The following is a 13940-nucleotide window of genomic DNA, read 5'->3' as shown; positions in this document are numbered from 1 at the left end:
AATGGTCCCCGAGGTGTACCTGTAAAAGATCCTCAAAGTTGCGTGCCGCCATGTTCGACATTTCGGAGGTGTTGGCGGAGAACCGCCTAATAGTTGCAGGACCAAATGGAGGGACCTGCCTGTACCTGTCAGAGATGGAAATGAGTACCCCGGACTGTCATGAAAAAACAAATTCGGCACCTCTTGTCAAGCTCATGTACTAAGTCCTTGTTCAATGCAGTCAGAATTCTCAGTAAATGAATCAGGAGCATGCGCCATATCCCCAGCTCAAACTCGTGAAGGAGATCGACGACAAGCGCTGCAAATACGTTGAATCCGAATGCACTAAGTTTGTCGGACAGCGCATTCTTATTAAGTATTAGTTCAGGTGACAAATGAGACTAACGATTATGCTCACTAAATTCGGCATCCAGGAATCAGGTTTGAGAAGCGCCTCAACGGCCATACTGTCAACACCATAATTTTTCTCATAGATAAGTTTGCGTGCAGTAGCAATGGGCTGATCCCTCGAGATGTTGGACCATGCCAGGGTTGAACGTTGTTGCCAATCACGGCTCATCCCCAAATTTTGAAGCCGTGCAGTTGGTATGAGACAGCGTGGGCAAGGACAGCCTCCCAGCTGCCGAATGGTTGCAACAAGGACCCTGGATTAGTTAGTTTAGATGGCTTACAGATAATGATCACGACTCACTTTTCAGGGTAATCCGCAGAGTAGGTAAAGACTCGCGGGAAAAACCTGCGTTTGATTCCGTCACAGCAGAGAATGACCATTCCATGTTCATACGCCTCTAAAAACTCTTCGTCGAGCAAGATATTCCACTGAGCTTGAAACAGTTCACGTTGGCAATGCGTCGTGCATTCACGGCCAATCCCTTTGCCTGTTGGTGTAAGTTCCCACAAAATCCTTGAATGTGTCCGGAAGCTGCCAAAGTGTGCTTCAATGGAGAGGATCTCAGGAGGAAATCGTACCTTTTGAAAATATGCGAACATGGTTCCCCAAATTGCAGGATGGCCTACAGCGGCGATACTTAGATTCGTTTCCAATGTACATATAAAGTGGCCACAGCTTCGCGTTACCGAATGCTGTCAGTTGCGTGGCATCTGACCAAAACATCAAAGCGACGACAACGCATGGGGTAAATCACACCCTGGCTCTCCAGGAGACTCAAGGAGATCACTGGTGGGCATCCATAAAGGCTGGTGAGGTGTAAAGCTCGCCTTGAATGTTGACCTCGCGGGGAAGATGGGGAGCGTTCCATCGCAATTGGTAAGGTTCATAATGAAAATGCTCATCATCCTGAGCATTTGCAAGCTTTTCTCGAATGACGGAGGTGAGCGACCGATGGTAAAGTTCAGCTGCGATGTAAGGTTGAGGGCCTGGCTGAGCTACAGTCCGAGAGAAAGGTATTTTGATGTTGACTTGTGTTTTGTGCCAACCGGCATCCTCATCCTCCCATTCCTCCCCCTCGCCATCGTAAACACTTGCACCTAGCTGTGAGTCTATTCTGCCCCATGGTGTACTCCGGACATCATCAGGATTAAAATCTGGATCAGCCGACAATATCAATAAGGTCCTTGAAACTCTGCTGGGACTTCTGCGTGCCTCCATGCCAGTACCAATGACCCAGCTCGAAGGATGATCGATTGGGGTAGGGGAAAAACGAAACATTGTCAGGCTCTGCGAGGGCATCTAGCTCAGTTGGGGCTATAGCCGGGACGTGACTTATATCTTGGAGTGTTACTGCTTCCTCTGGGTCGTGAGAAGGGGGGGTTGATGAAAAGAACTGGCGTATCAACCCAAATACACTTCTAGCAGTACGAAAAGGGGGGGCCTGCAAAGATGAGCAAGCACTGGTAGATGCGTCTGCTGAACTGGCTGGTTGGTCAAGCTCTGGTGCTACAGCAGTATAGCCGGAGGGAAGGCTTGGGGGGGCTTGCGGAAGCACATCCTCGTATTGCCTATAGCTGGAGCGGCAATGGGATGTCAGTGTGTCTGCTCCTCCGCTGCGCCAGTGACAAGCCCTGTTCCGCGTCGATCTCTATAGAAGAGACAGCAAGATCGGCGTTTAATGATAATGTGGGTGCGTGGTCCTGCAGCAGGTCAGCAGATGGGAAAGAGCCATTCGCAAGGTGGCCTGGCTCGCTCGACGCCACTATGATAGGGCCAGTAGACTGTCTATCGAGGTTGTGGTTAACTCATAACCGTTTCACGGAGCCAAGAAGATGTTTTGCTTTGGATAAAGCAGAGAATAATCGTTTCTTGCCCTTAGTGCAAGAGCCCTGATGTTTTGTGTAGGCACTCTCCTGCGTGAACTCACAAGTACAAGCGCATCTGAAGGGAGTCGGCGATGAACCTGCCCAATCCATGAAGGAGAGCTGAAGGGGTAAGGATGTGGTTGAGTCCGACGTTGAAGGGTAGGTGGAAGAACTGACGATTTTGACAGCATAACATAATATGGAGGGTACTAGCGATCGAACCACTAGATTCCCACCTCTGGCAGCAGGGTATAGTGGGTGGGGACATTTTATGGTGGCAGCATTAGCTGGGCAGATGATATTACTACATGTCGCAGTCTCATAAAAGCAGAGTAAATACCGCATATTTGCCGCACTAGATCATACAATGGAAGCCCCATCTTCACCTTCGTCTACCATCACTGCCCCACCTGACTGTCGCGAAACCGCTCGGAGGTTAGCGAAATTAATTGTGGAGGCTACATTCTGTGACTATGCCCTTCTACACTATGACAGCGCCTCAAAGTCCATGGTCGAATGGTGGTGGTGAGACGCGCCTATTTAATATCCAAATTTTGAGTCATGACGCCGCCCCACACAAACGCAGGCCTATCGACGGTGATGGAAAGAAGATTTTGCCATTCAACCTGGAGATCCACCACAAAGAATATGAATTGAAATACCCATGCTGCCTATGCGCCGATGGTAGGGGTAGGACTGCGTACATAGAGTGCGCGGTGTACTCGTGGCGGAATAAGGACACTGGGCAGTTCGATTGGACTGCAAGGTGCGCATCTGATGAATGTGGTTACCGAGGTCAGTATGTTTCACGCTCAAGAGAATCACAACTGAAGAGTCGACCCCACCTAGTCAAAATTGACACGTACTTCAGGCTACCAACTATAACCACCTTCCAGTATCCTCGAAGAGGTACGAGCGTTCGTCCTTGCTTCACTGCAGTACTGCGTCTGACATCATGAACGGTAAAGAACAGCGAGTCTTGCCTATTAAGCTACAGTGGAATCGCAGGGAGCAAAGGGAATTGCTGAACAGACTCGATTCCTGCGTTGGAAATGGTATTACTACCAGGGAGTTCCACATTCTGTTTAGCCACTGCAGACGATGCAAGCGAGTCGGGGTAAGATCAGCGATGAAGTACCACATCTGTTCAGCAGGTGTGAAAAGGCGAAAAGTTCAACTTGAAGGATGATCATTATTGCGCAGTATGGGTTAGGTCGATATGATACTGATATTAGTAGTTGTTATTGTGGTCAAGCACACCAGCCACGACAGTTTTGGCCTTCACGTGCAGATCAGGAATTTCAACTGTTCATGTACTTATCATATGCACTACATGCTACATGCTATTATAATTATGATCTACTTGAAGGAATATGAAATGCGAGACACTATCGAGATTCGAAAGCGACAAGTAAAACCGCTAGCATGCTGCGCTTAGTCGTGTGAATCAACCCCCCCTTACCCCCCCTCCCTTTCACCCCCCCTTTCACCTCCCACCCCACCGCGAGGTATCCTCCAATCCGTGGATATCTGAGACTGCATCTATGCTACGTGCTTGAGTCTTCCTACTGCTTCGGAGAACGGGTTGGGCGAGTAGTGCCTCACTCACAGAAATGAAAGGGATGCCATGCACGTGATCTACCTTGTAGGTATATTAATAGCCTGCGGATATTATGGCCATTGGGCATGTTTGGTGGGCATGTTAGGCGGGCATGTTAGGCGGGTATATTTTGTGGGCATGTTTGATGGATTGATGACTATCGCTTTTTGGTGGCCTCCCTTCCAGCACAAGTTGGGTGTCAGGCTGTGAATTGCTAAGTACCTTCTCCAAACTCTGCGATTTGCTCATTTGCATACTGAATCCAGGTGATCTGAATAAACTGCTCACACATAAATAGTACTTAATTACTCCCACAGCCAAACACCTCCAAGATTACTGTACATACAATAATTGCCTCCCCCCCCCCTACACGATGTGTCTTTCAACAGAATCATTTGATTACTCGACTGCTCGCGCAAGCATTTTTCAACTTTTGAATGCCCTAGGCAGTGAGTCCTTGGATGCCTATATAGGCCTCATAGCAAACCAGAAGGTCAGTGGGTATTTTGTTTAATCCTGATTCTTTCAAACCTTTTCATGTAGCTCCAGACTGAACTATACATTCTGTCATTCTTGCTCAAAAATCGAGTTTATCCTGGTGATCTTTGGGAACTAGTCGGGGAGCGCAGCATAGAGGCGAAGCAAGAGGAAACTTTGCGACACCATCAGAGCATATGTGCTAACGGGCATGCCGGAAGGCATGCGGCTGTCGAACAAATTCTCTTAGACGAGAGGAAGAGACAGTGTCAGATGGAGGTGTCTTTGTACACCCAGGCAATTGAAGTCTTGGATCAACATTGGTTGTGTGAGCTTCTTTTTGTCTGAGTGTGGATGTGCAATCTGAACCCTCTTGACATTTTGTAGCACGTTTTGGTGCTCGATCCAAGCATTTCATCAGGCCTCCCTTGAGGCAAACGATCGCTCCCATGGACCATCTACCTCTTCCGTGCACACCTTTGGCCTGCTCGATATCAGTGCGAGAGATGTGTGAAGTTTGGCGGACGAGCCACGATGCCCATTTCGTGCCAACTGTAACATCTTTGACAGAAGTGTTATCACCTCTGAGCAGCTCCATTTCCTCAGTACGTAGTAATCTCACCTCGCAGGAAGGAAAATCAATGTCTGCCTGTCTGAATGTCAGTATACTTCGACAGTTGGCTTAATTGCTCTGACTGATTGTTCACAGTGTACTGGCCCCTCATTGCCCCTCTCGAGTACATGGGTCACCGTCGATGTCCAGAAATCTTTCTATGAGTCATTCAAGCAGGAACTGACCATACAGGCGGAGCTGATGGTGACATCCCTGGCCACCAGACACAGCAATGCCTACCTGCGCAACCTTGCATTAGATTTGCTCATCTTGCAGGCCAAGAGGCGCTGTGCCCACGCTGAGATAGCGCTATATACAATGGCCATCGATAATATATGTCAGTACAAATTCATGGATACCAGTGAGTACAACAAATCATGCTCCATTTCATGCTAATGATACCGCAGGTTTGTCAACATTCCCGGGTTCAAATATTCTATGACCTCCATGTAATGAAGTGCACCACCGCCCTGACGATGAGAATAGTGAGGATGACGCAGAGGAGAGTTGCGGAGACTATGAAGATTACAAAGACAATGAAGACTGTGAAAGCTACGGCTCGGAAGACTGCGAGGACCTCAACATGCAGTGATACTGGCTTTTTTTTATACCGAGATCTAAACATTTTTGCATGGATCTGTATTTGTTTGGCGTTCGTAAATTATTCTCGCCTTTTTATCGACCGTGGCTAGTACTATCATTACAATTGACCTTGTACTACATCGTTTGTAAATTATCGCGAAGTCCTGCATCATTTGGTTGTGCTACTCTCATGCTGTTCCTTTAAGCCATACGTTCATATCAAGGCCAACCTTCCATTTTGTTGTTAAATATACTTGTATGTTCTCTGCACTCTGAAATTGTCTTTATCACTGTGACGCCAGCCTGAATCCATCAGCAGCAGCAGGCGTGCTGTCACACCCAAGCTGTCACGGTGACCTTACTTGTAGTGCAGATACACCGTGACTTGTCACTCTATCATGATCTGTCTGGCAGGCCTATCCTGATCACTCCCGCTACCTGTGGTTGAACACAATCTGTGAGTTCTCCACCCCACAAATCATTCTGAGGTTATTACATTTAATATCATCTCACAGAATCATATCTGTTTACTTTACAGATGTCAAACGCTCTTGTTGTACTGGCGGAATCCGATATGCTGTTGGTTTGAACGACAACTTTGAGCGACAAGTTGAACATGTCGTGGATTTTGACCGACGAGTATCCAAGCTCTCTGCAAAGGAGGCTCGGTTTGCTATCCAGAGGATCTTCCTTTTGGAACTCGCGGAGACAAAAACAGGATTTTCGAATTTCCATGACCTCGCCATATATGAGCGCAGCTATGCAGGTGCTGCTGCTATTCGACCACATTGTTACCTTGGAAGTGGTGCGTTTTTGTGTATGGAGACGACATTCAAGCTGACAACATGTGGCCTTTCCCTTTCCCTTGCATCCAGCGGTGCCTCACCCTAGCTCGCAATGGTCCTCTACATTCGAGCAGGCGTTGCTAATGCATGCATAATATCACATACTCTGCCTGTTTGTGGTTATTCAAAATTTACAATCTTATCGCTCCCATGAAGCTCCATACCCTCCGATCCGCAAAAAGCCGCAAACGCGGACCATGCTCCAAGCATATAGTATTCAATCTCTCGTTTCGTCGACAAGGTCCTTCGCTGAACTGGTCAGCAGAAGAAGCTACGTTGGTACATGGTTATTTCTGTGTCTATTCTTTCCATGGACTAGTCCTAGTCAGCGCGTCTCAGATATATGCAAGGGCGATCAAGAAACGCCGTGTATGTCTGATGGACAGCAGACAATGATTCCTGTTTTAAAATCGCGGATCGTGTACACGTCTGCTAACTATTTAAGAATAGTGTACACTAGCAGCAGTTGCAGTTGCATTACAACCCCCTGCTCAGATCAAGCCACTGCTGCATCGCCCCGAAAAAGTGGGAATCTATTGCAGCTCCTGTATCTAGGTATTGTCCTCAACTTCGCCATCGTATTCACCTAAGCAGTACAGTCAGATTTTTCTAAGTGAACGTGTTTTCGACGTACTTGGAGTAGGAGAGGGCGCATCCCATGCGATCTGATGGGGAGAGCAAGTACTGAGACCATCTGGTGCATGTTCTTTTAAAATTCTTGCCCGATAATTTTCCTCTAACCAACTGAAGTCTGTACTTCTGGTACAGCTCTTCTAGCCTGGAGCAGTTCATCTCTGCTGACTGCAGTCGCTCTTTGAGCTCGATCGTGGCGTCCACATCGCTCTTTTCAGTTGTGAATCGCTGACACTGGAAGTGGAGCCTCGTCGCTCCGTGCTAAGGAGCTGTCGTCGTTCATGTTGTCCACCAACTCGATTCTAATGAAATACATCAGCACGTGCTGCCGCCAGGTAGAACTATCGGGCTTACCGCAGACTCAAGCTAATACTATGTCCTTGCAGTTTGGAGGTCTGGCGCCTAGTAGGCTGTGGCATATTGGGGGCCTTAGCAGATGCGTTCTTTGGTGCAGAGCTATAATGAAAAATTGAAAGTTCAAGGGAGTTATATATCCTTTTACCATCAGATTTCGAACTTACTATCTAAGCTCAGGTTTATTCGGTACATAAAATTGAGCGGCTACGATGGCCACGTAATTCAAAGTCTCCGTTAATGGTGGCTGTGAATGTGCCGTCATTCAAGGTGGACCTACATGGCGGCCACTTTTTTTGGCCATTGTCAATCTTGCCGTGGCTGTTGCTTTTGCCACCAGTTACCCTGTCATATTACGTAGTGCTGAGTGTAAGACCGCCTCTGGTGTCTGCAGAGCTCAGGCTACTTTCTCCCTCCCCATCTTTTGATGACCAACCAAGACACTGATTCCGGCGTCCCTGAGCAAACGTGGCTTGTCAGCCCTCCAAATGGGACCTCGCAAAAAAGCGTAGGCTGTCCCAGATGCTCGACTGCAACATTCATAGGTTAATAAACTCGTCTCACAGCTCCTTATCTGATCCACTAGTGTCCCACGGAGCCACTTCGGTCGAACAGTGTTCGCACTGTGTAACTACCCCTCATTGCTCACCAATGGTATCTTGAGACTTGAACAAATAGAAGATGTTCCGTTAGAGGACTTCCCTGCCGAGTGAAGAAATTTTACCTCTGCATTCGGCATTTGCTCTTTGGCTGACTGCGTTTGACAGAGAGCAGCGAGAACATCAGCAGTCTTCGAGCAACTTTTAGATTCATATCCCTGGTCTTTTAGAGCGACTGAAAGACGGATCCGAGGAAGAAATCCTTCACGTTGGAGAGCTGGTGCATCATCTTCTGCTTGGCTGGGATTCATGCTTACAATTCGCAGATCGGCAAGGGCGCCGCAGGCGCCAGGGGCGATGACACAAAAACGTTAAAGTCTGCAATACTTGATTGGATCACCCCCAAAGGGGAAGGTATATGGCCCCCTTTACATAGAAACTCTAAGATCGACCTGCGGTTTTAACCATGACCTTACAGGATCTCTTCTATGTCCTGCTGGATTGGACTGGAACGACTTCCAGTACGTTTTTGTTTGCTGGCATCTGTGTAATACTGAATCTTCTTTTGTACCTTTTTCAATGTAGGACTAAAGAGAACCTACGAAGCGGCGAGATGCTGGTCTGTGGGGATCAATGGCCCATTTTTTTGTACGCCCACCACATTTATGACCCTGAAGACCCTGTGGTGCGGGCTTCTTCGGAGCCGCTTACTAGTCTATGTGAGTGCACACTCATTTTTCAGATATCTCATTTGCTATGAGGTATTCCGACAGGCCTACAAGCATGTGGTCACATCTCCAAGTTCAGTTGAAAGGGAACCAAAGGCCACGCGATCCGGAAACGCGCGGCTCCATGGCATGAACTCCGTCACAATCGCCTCCCTAGCGTATATCGCAACCCAGGTCCGTTGAGTATCAATTCTATGGCTAAAAAATTTTGATGTACGATTGAAGGTGCGATTTTCCCTGAGCTCATCCTTGGTGTTCTCTCATACCGACACAACTACAGACTCGGAGACATTCTATCATAGCCTCCTCGACCTATTAGAAGACCCTGAAGAATACAAGGAAATTGACGAGCTACTGACCTGGTGGAATCGGTATTTTTTTTCGCTCTTCGCCATGCCACTAAGGCTGATCATTGTCACTCACTCAGCCAAGTTTTCCCCACTTCCTCTGCGGCCAAGAGACCCATTAGTGCCAACAGCGCGCTATTCAAAATCCGACAAAAATGTTTAGCCCTCAAACAAGCTTCGAATATAAATACCCCCTCTTCATAGTTTTATGTTTATTTATATATTCAGAGTCAATTTAAATGCAATCTAATGACGGCCTAATTCCAGCTTTGTAAAGCCCACGAAAGTAATTGCAGGACGAAAAACGTATAATACTGCTACGCCTTGGTGCGATATAGCCTAACGTTAGAAATTACTATACGATGGCATCATTCAGAGAGGGTTTGCGGTGAACAAAATCCCTCGCTATCTTGCGTCTAATGACTAAACCTCAGCAATTATCTGATGAAGGGCACCACATTGACATGCCTTCGCATTGTGGCGCCAAAAGTATCCCCCATCCAAATAGTCTGGCATTAGAAGACTCCATCAGTGAGGGAGAGAATGTAGAGCATAGAGTGACCAACTGACCTTGTGTGCGGTTACCACGTCTAAACAAGGTTGGGGAGGATGCTAACGTGCCGTCGTTGGTCGCCTGGGTTGTGTACTTAGTGTATCTGAGCAGCATAGGCGGGCATCGCGACCACATAACTAACATCAACATTGGAGGAGTTCTTGTCGGGGGTACAATAGCACGCTGTGCTTGCACGAGTCAACCCCATTGATACAACTTGGTACTGTGTTGCGGATGCGTGGCACCCTTGGGTTGCACGCAGTTCGGTCCAACACAGTCCGGCCATTTAAAACTTTGTCAGGCATTAGCATTTGCTCAGATATTGGGGTGGACAACATGACAAACTAACTTTATGTACACTTATTGTTTCTCATTGAGGTTGGGTCAGATGGCAACACACTGTGGCTTATCACCTGAATTCTGCACTTAGCGGATGTGGGCAACGAAGGATAGGATGACAACCACTTACCTAATGTCAGCGCTGGGGAAGTTCTTGTTGAGGGTGCAATGGCAAGCTGTGCTTGCGTAAAGCAACCACATTGGTCCCGCATTGCGAATGCTCGGCACCCCTGGGTTGTAGGCAGTTCGATCCAATATAGTCTGGCGATATAATTCTATGACTGACACTGGCATCTATTCAGAGATTGCGGAGGAAGTCAACATAGTCAAAGGTTGCATGTCATGACCAGCGCAAGTCAAAATTGTTGTGTATTGTCAACTTGCCCCAAGATGGCACAAATTGCAATACCTGTCCGCCGTGACAGAGTCGCCAGCTATTGCAACCGGACTGCCATAATTGTATATTTGGCGGCTTCCACCCATGTCAGTCCGGGTATTCAAAGCTTTCTCGATTGATATATAATTCTGATAGGTATTATGCAAATTTTAGACAAGATAAAGCTTGCTAATAATTTATCATTTTCGGGTCATTTACCTGATGATCTACGAGGACCCTTGGGGCATGTGCTGTCTCAGCTTAACAAGTGAGCCGAACCAAGTTCACCGTCGCTGGAAACTAAACATCAATCAGGTCAGTTAACCACATCAACAGTGAAGCAGCCTCAAAGACAGAGCAAAGGTTTTGGCAGAGGTTCTTCTCTGTCACAATTGATAGAGACCAGATTGCTCAATGGGAAAAGGACTTGGATCGCATCATCGCACTCTTCAATGTATGTCTGTGCAACTCCATCATGATCTCGAATTTGCTGCTGAATGGTTGTCTCAAGTTTGAAGCAATTGTTCGCATTGCAACAGGTGTGGAGAAGCTCGTTTCGGGACTCAATACTACTAGTGTTCATGTTCTAAAGTAAGTTGTTATTTTAGACGGGTTGTGCATGGCCTCTAATTGAATACAGGTATCACCCAACAGAGCCTCCATCACGGCCTGCCATGCTGTACGGCCACGACGGCCTTGTGGCAGAGTTGACGAACCTCGTCGTCAATGATGAGCATTTGGCCTTGATCGGTCTTGGGGGTATGGGAAAGAGTTCTGTAGCTAAAGCCATCATCAACGAGCCGCTCGTCATGGAGAAATTTGCTGATCGGCGCTTCTTTGCGACATATGATGACCTGGATCCTTCAACCATCACATTCAGAACCTTTATGACTCGTTTTGCGAGAGCCCTTGGCATAGAGATCGCCGGCTCTGATCCTGTGCGCCAAATATCTACCTTTCTCCGTTCTGCCAGTGCCCTCGTTGTCCTCGATAATGCCGAGACCTTTGAAGAGGCCAGTGCACTGTCGGTGCCCGGATACATATTGCAAGCCATTGCTGAAATGGCTAACATCCCTGGCGTCGTTCTGGTCCTCACGTCACGCAGTAGAAGGAATGCACTAAACGTGCAATGGATTACCAAGGATATTCCACCACTGGACTTGAGCTCTGCTCAAGCAGCGTTCTTTCAAATTTATCACCACGCCAGTCGTAGCGAAGCCAAAGAAGACATAAAAGGCCTGTTGGGGGAATTAGATTTTCACCCCCTTTCCATCAACATACTCGCAAACGCTGTGCAACAAAATGGTTGGTCTCCAACCAAGCTGCTCAAGAGATGGAATGATCGGCATAGCAAGGTACTCGATGGTGGCAAGGGGAAGCTGCAAAGCTTATCTGACACCATGCAGCTGTCACTCAGCTTACCGTCGGTCCAGCATCTTGGCGAAGATGGTCTTCGTGTTTTAGCCATCATTGCGTTCTTGCCCCAGGGTCTCAACGAGGACCTGGCTAGTGATTTGTTACCATCACTTCCGCAAGTTGACGCTATATGTGATGTTTTATGCATGCAATCCCTCGTTTATCGTCAAGATAAGTTCTTCAAGATGCTTGCCCCCATTCGGCATTACGTGCAAGATTCATTGCAAGCACCTGACTCCACGTGTTTGCAAGAGATACGTGCCTTCTACTATCGCACTGTCTACTCCTGTTTGGAAGAACACAATCAGTATGCTGATACCATTATCTCGGATCACCTTAACATTGAGCACGTAGTTGCTTTCAACCTTGCCAATATCCCGAATGACGCAGAAGAGACCTATAACACTTGCTGGCAATTTTTGGAATGTTTGGAGAGACACCTGCCTCGCCCGACTACCCTTAACCCTGCTATTTCCAACATCATCGAGAACTCGTCCACATGGGCGCTAAAAGCACTTTGCTTGTCATATCTCGCGCAGCTCTACCAAACGCTTTCTCAGAATGCTGAAGCAATACTGGCCTTTCAAACAGCTGAGGCGCTCTATCTCACCGCCGGTGACCCCAAGGGCATGGGGAATTGTCTTATAACGCGCGCAGACTTGCTGGGATGTCAAGGTTGCTTTATTCAGTCCCGAAATCTCTTAGATGATCTTCAGCACTCTGACTCTTGGGAGTCTCTCAGGGAAACAACGAAAGCCCGAGCTTGGTATTTCTTGGATATAGCCCGGATGTACACATTCACAGCACCTGCGGGCGAATTATTTGTGAAGTCCTCGGAAGACCGCATCTGGGATTTGTCTATCAAGATTTGGCACTGTCTGGCCAAATTTTATCATGGAGGAGACGCTGTCCAGGTGCACGCCCAATTAGAAGACCTATCCGTACAACATGCAGGTTCTGGAAATGTCAGAGCCCTCGAAGACATACATCAGGGGCTTGCAGAAGTTGCATCTTCCGAAGGCAGGTTATATGAAGCAATGGATATCCTGCAAAAGATCGTAGTGATGGATGGACAGTCAGCTGAAGGTGCCCTCTGGTCTACCATGTGGAAGGCTCATGCTGTTAGCAAGCAAGGGGATTATGACCTGGCGAGGGAGCTCATCCGCACAGCCTCGGGACCCTTCCAATTCTTTGCACTGCGCAGTGCACGTACATTCATCCACAAATCTTATGGCTCAGCATGCATCGAGCTCACCGCAGGCGAGTGGGACAGGGCCGAGTCTTATTTCACTGCCACGATCGAAGCCTGCGACATGCAAAGTAATCTGATGCTCAAGGCACTCAGCATACGAGGTTCTGGGGGAGATTGCATTTGTGCTTAATGATTTTGCTCTAGCCACACAGCGTTTTGAAGAGACACAATTATTTTGCGCTGAGATGGGAGTGCCTCCCCAGTATCTGTACAGTTGCGCGCCATTTAATAATTTACAGGACAAATTCAAAGGATGGTCATTATTCTTGGAGGGTCTGTCACCACTTATGAACGATACGAGGTAGATCACGCACGCTAGCCTGCAGTTGTATTTCACGAACAGTTGCATCATCGTTGTATTATGTCCATGGCAAGGAAGTAACGAGACAAATATAAGATATACTACGGCACGGTTTTGAAGATTCTAGGCGTGTCTGACCGCTCGAGGCTGCTCCTGTGCTTCACAAATAACCCTCTCTTTCAGGTGCACGAGTTCATGCTCTTTCATTAAGCCATGTGCATCTGCACCAGGGACATCTCAAATTGAATGTGCACGAAAAGAGTGACACAAACTCACATTGCCAACCGCCACAAAGCTATTCTGTTCGTCGTCTCCAACAGCGAGGTCCTGTCAATTTCTGTGCAAGCACAAGTTGACCACGTGTTCTAGGTCCTCTTCATGCCCTCGGATCACTGCAGCCAATTCACAATTTGGCTATTGGCTCGCCCACCTAGAGGTCACCGACGATCCTCGAGCTGGTCAGATGCGTACTTTGCACTACCTTGGTCTCGTTCAATTCGTCGGGGATTGTATCGCCCAGGTTCGAATCCCCAGTGTTGGTTCACCACAGCAGGGATTTAGGAGGAATGCAACAAGCCTTGTGGCGAGGAGTCAAGTAGATCGATGGATGGTCCAAGAGACCTGAGGTATCCATGTTCGTTGGGGATTCAGTGTGTCTTGGAGATAGGA

General features: G+C 47.8%; 7 protein-coding genes across 7 annotated transcripts; 4 read left to right on the top strand and 3 right to left on the bottom strand.

Annotated features, from left to right (window-relative positions):
• Positions 1-128: 128 nt before the first annotated feature.
• Positions 129-559, bottom strand: DFJ58DRAFT_668513 (uncharacterized protein; the record flags this gene model as incomplete). Its single annotated transcript, XM_041382704.1, has 2 exons — positions 129-347; positions 398-559. The coding sequence occupies 2 exons, from the start codon at positions 557-559 to the stop codon at positions 129-131; spliced, it is 381 nt and encodes a 126-aa protein (XP_041237996.1).
• Positions 560-1174: 615 nt separating this feature from the next.
• On the bottom strand, positions 1175-2524 carry DFJ58DRAFT_733990 (uncharacterized protein; the record flags this gene model as incomplete). The annotated part of the gene is made up of 4 exons (XM_041386386.1): positions 1175-1545; positions 1583-1959; positions 2018-2176; positions 2319-2524. The coding sequence occupies 4 exons, from the start codon at positions 2522-2524 to the stop codon at positions 1175-1177; spliced, it is 1113 nt and encodes a 370-aa protein (XP_041237995.1).
• A 99-nt stretch (positions 2525-2623) lies between these two features.
• DFJ58DRAFT_846192 (uncharacterized protein) lies at positions 2624-3694 on the top strand (the record flags this gene model as incomplete). Its single annotated transcript, XM_041393260.1, has 5 exons — positions 2624-2781; positions 2843-3022; positions 3153-3165; positions 3230-3373; positions 3626-3694. 5 exons carry the CDS (start codon positions 2624-2626, stop codon positions 3692-3694), a joined length of 564 nt encoding a protein of 187 aa, XP_041237994.1.
• Positions 3695-4229: 535 nt separating this feature from the next.
• DFJ58DRAFT_846191 (uncharacterized protein) lies at positions 4230-5538 on the top strand (the record flags this gene model as incomplete). Its single annotated transcript, XM_041393259.1, has 7 exons — positions 4230-4305; positions 4330-4349; positions 4400-4661; positions 4721-4938; positions 5043-5283; positions 5309-5353; positions 5405-5538. 7 exons carry the CDS (start codon positions 4230-4232, stop codon positions 5536-5538), a joined length of 996 nt encoding a protein of 331 aa, XP_041237993.1.
• Positions 5539-6924: 1386 nt separating this feature from the next.
• DFJ58DRAFT_846190 (uncharacterized protein) lies at positions 6925-7664 on the bottom strand (the record flags this gene model as incomplete). Its single annotated transcript, XM_041393258.1, has 7 exons — positions 6925-6959; positions 7008-7038; positions 7115-7214; positions 7240-7308; positions 7361-7462; positions 7528-7607; positions 7641-7664. 7 exons carry the CDS (start codon positions 7662-7664, stop codon positions 6925-6927), a joined length of 441 nt encoding a protein of 146 aa, XP_041237992.1.
• Positions 7665-8425: 761 nt separating this feature from the next.
• DFJ58DRAFT_846189 (uncharacterized protein) lies at positions 8426-9197 on the top strand (the record flags this gene model as incomplete). Its single annotated transcript, XM_041393257.1, has 4 exons — positions 8426-8480; positions 8545-8678; positions 8733-8861; positions 8913-9197. 4 exons carry the CDS (start codon positions 8426-8428, stop codon positions 9195-9197), a joined length of 603 nt encoding a protein of 200 aa, XP_041237991.1.
• A 1266-nt stretch (positions 9198-10463) lies between these two features.
• Positions 10464-13394, top strand: DFJ58DRAFT_861886 (uncharacterized protein; the record flags this gene model as incomplete). The annotated part of the gene is made up of 4 exons (XM_041394053.1): positions 10464-10570; positions 10618-10756; positions 10814-10893; positions 10943-13394. 4 exons carry the CDS (start codon positions 10464-10466, stop codon positions 13098-13100), a joined length of 2484 nt encoding a protein of 827 aa, XP_041237990.1. The 3' UTR covers positions 13101-13394.
• Between the last annotated feature and the right edge of the window lie 546 nt (positions 13395-13940).

This window comes from Suillus subalutaceus (assembly GCF_016647625.1).
Source record: "Suillus subalutaceus strain FC151 chromosome Unknown DFJ58scaffold_162, whole genome shotgun sequence".
In the NCBI taxonomy this organism is placed as follows: domain Eukaryota; kingdom Fungi; phylum Basidiomycota; class Agaricomycetes; order Boletales; family Suillaceae; genus Suillus; species Suillus subalutaceus.
This window is presented reverse-complemented; position numbering and strand designations above follow the sequence as displayed.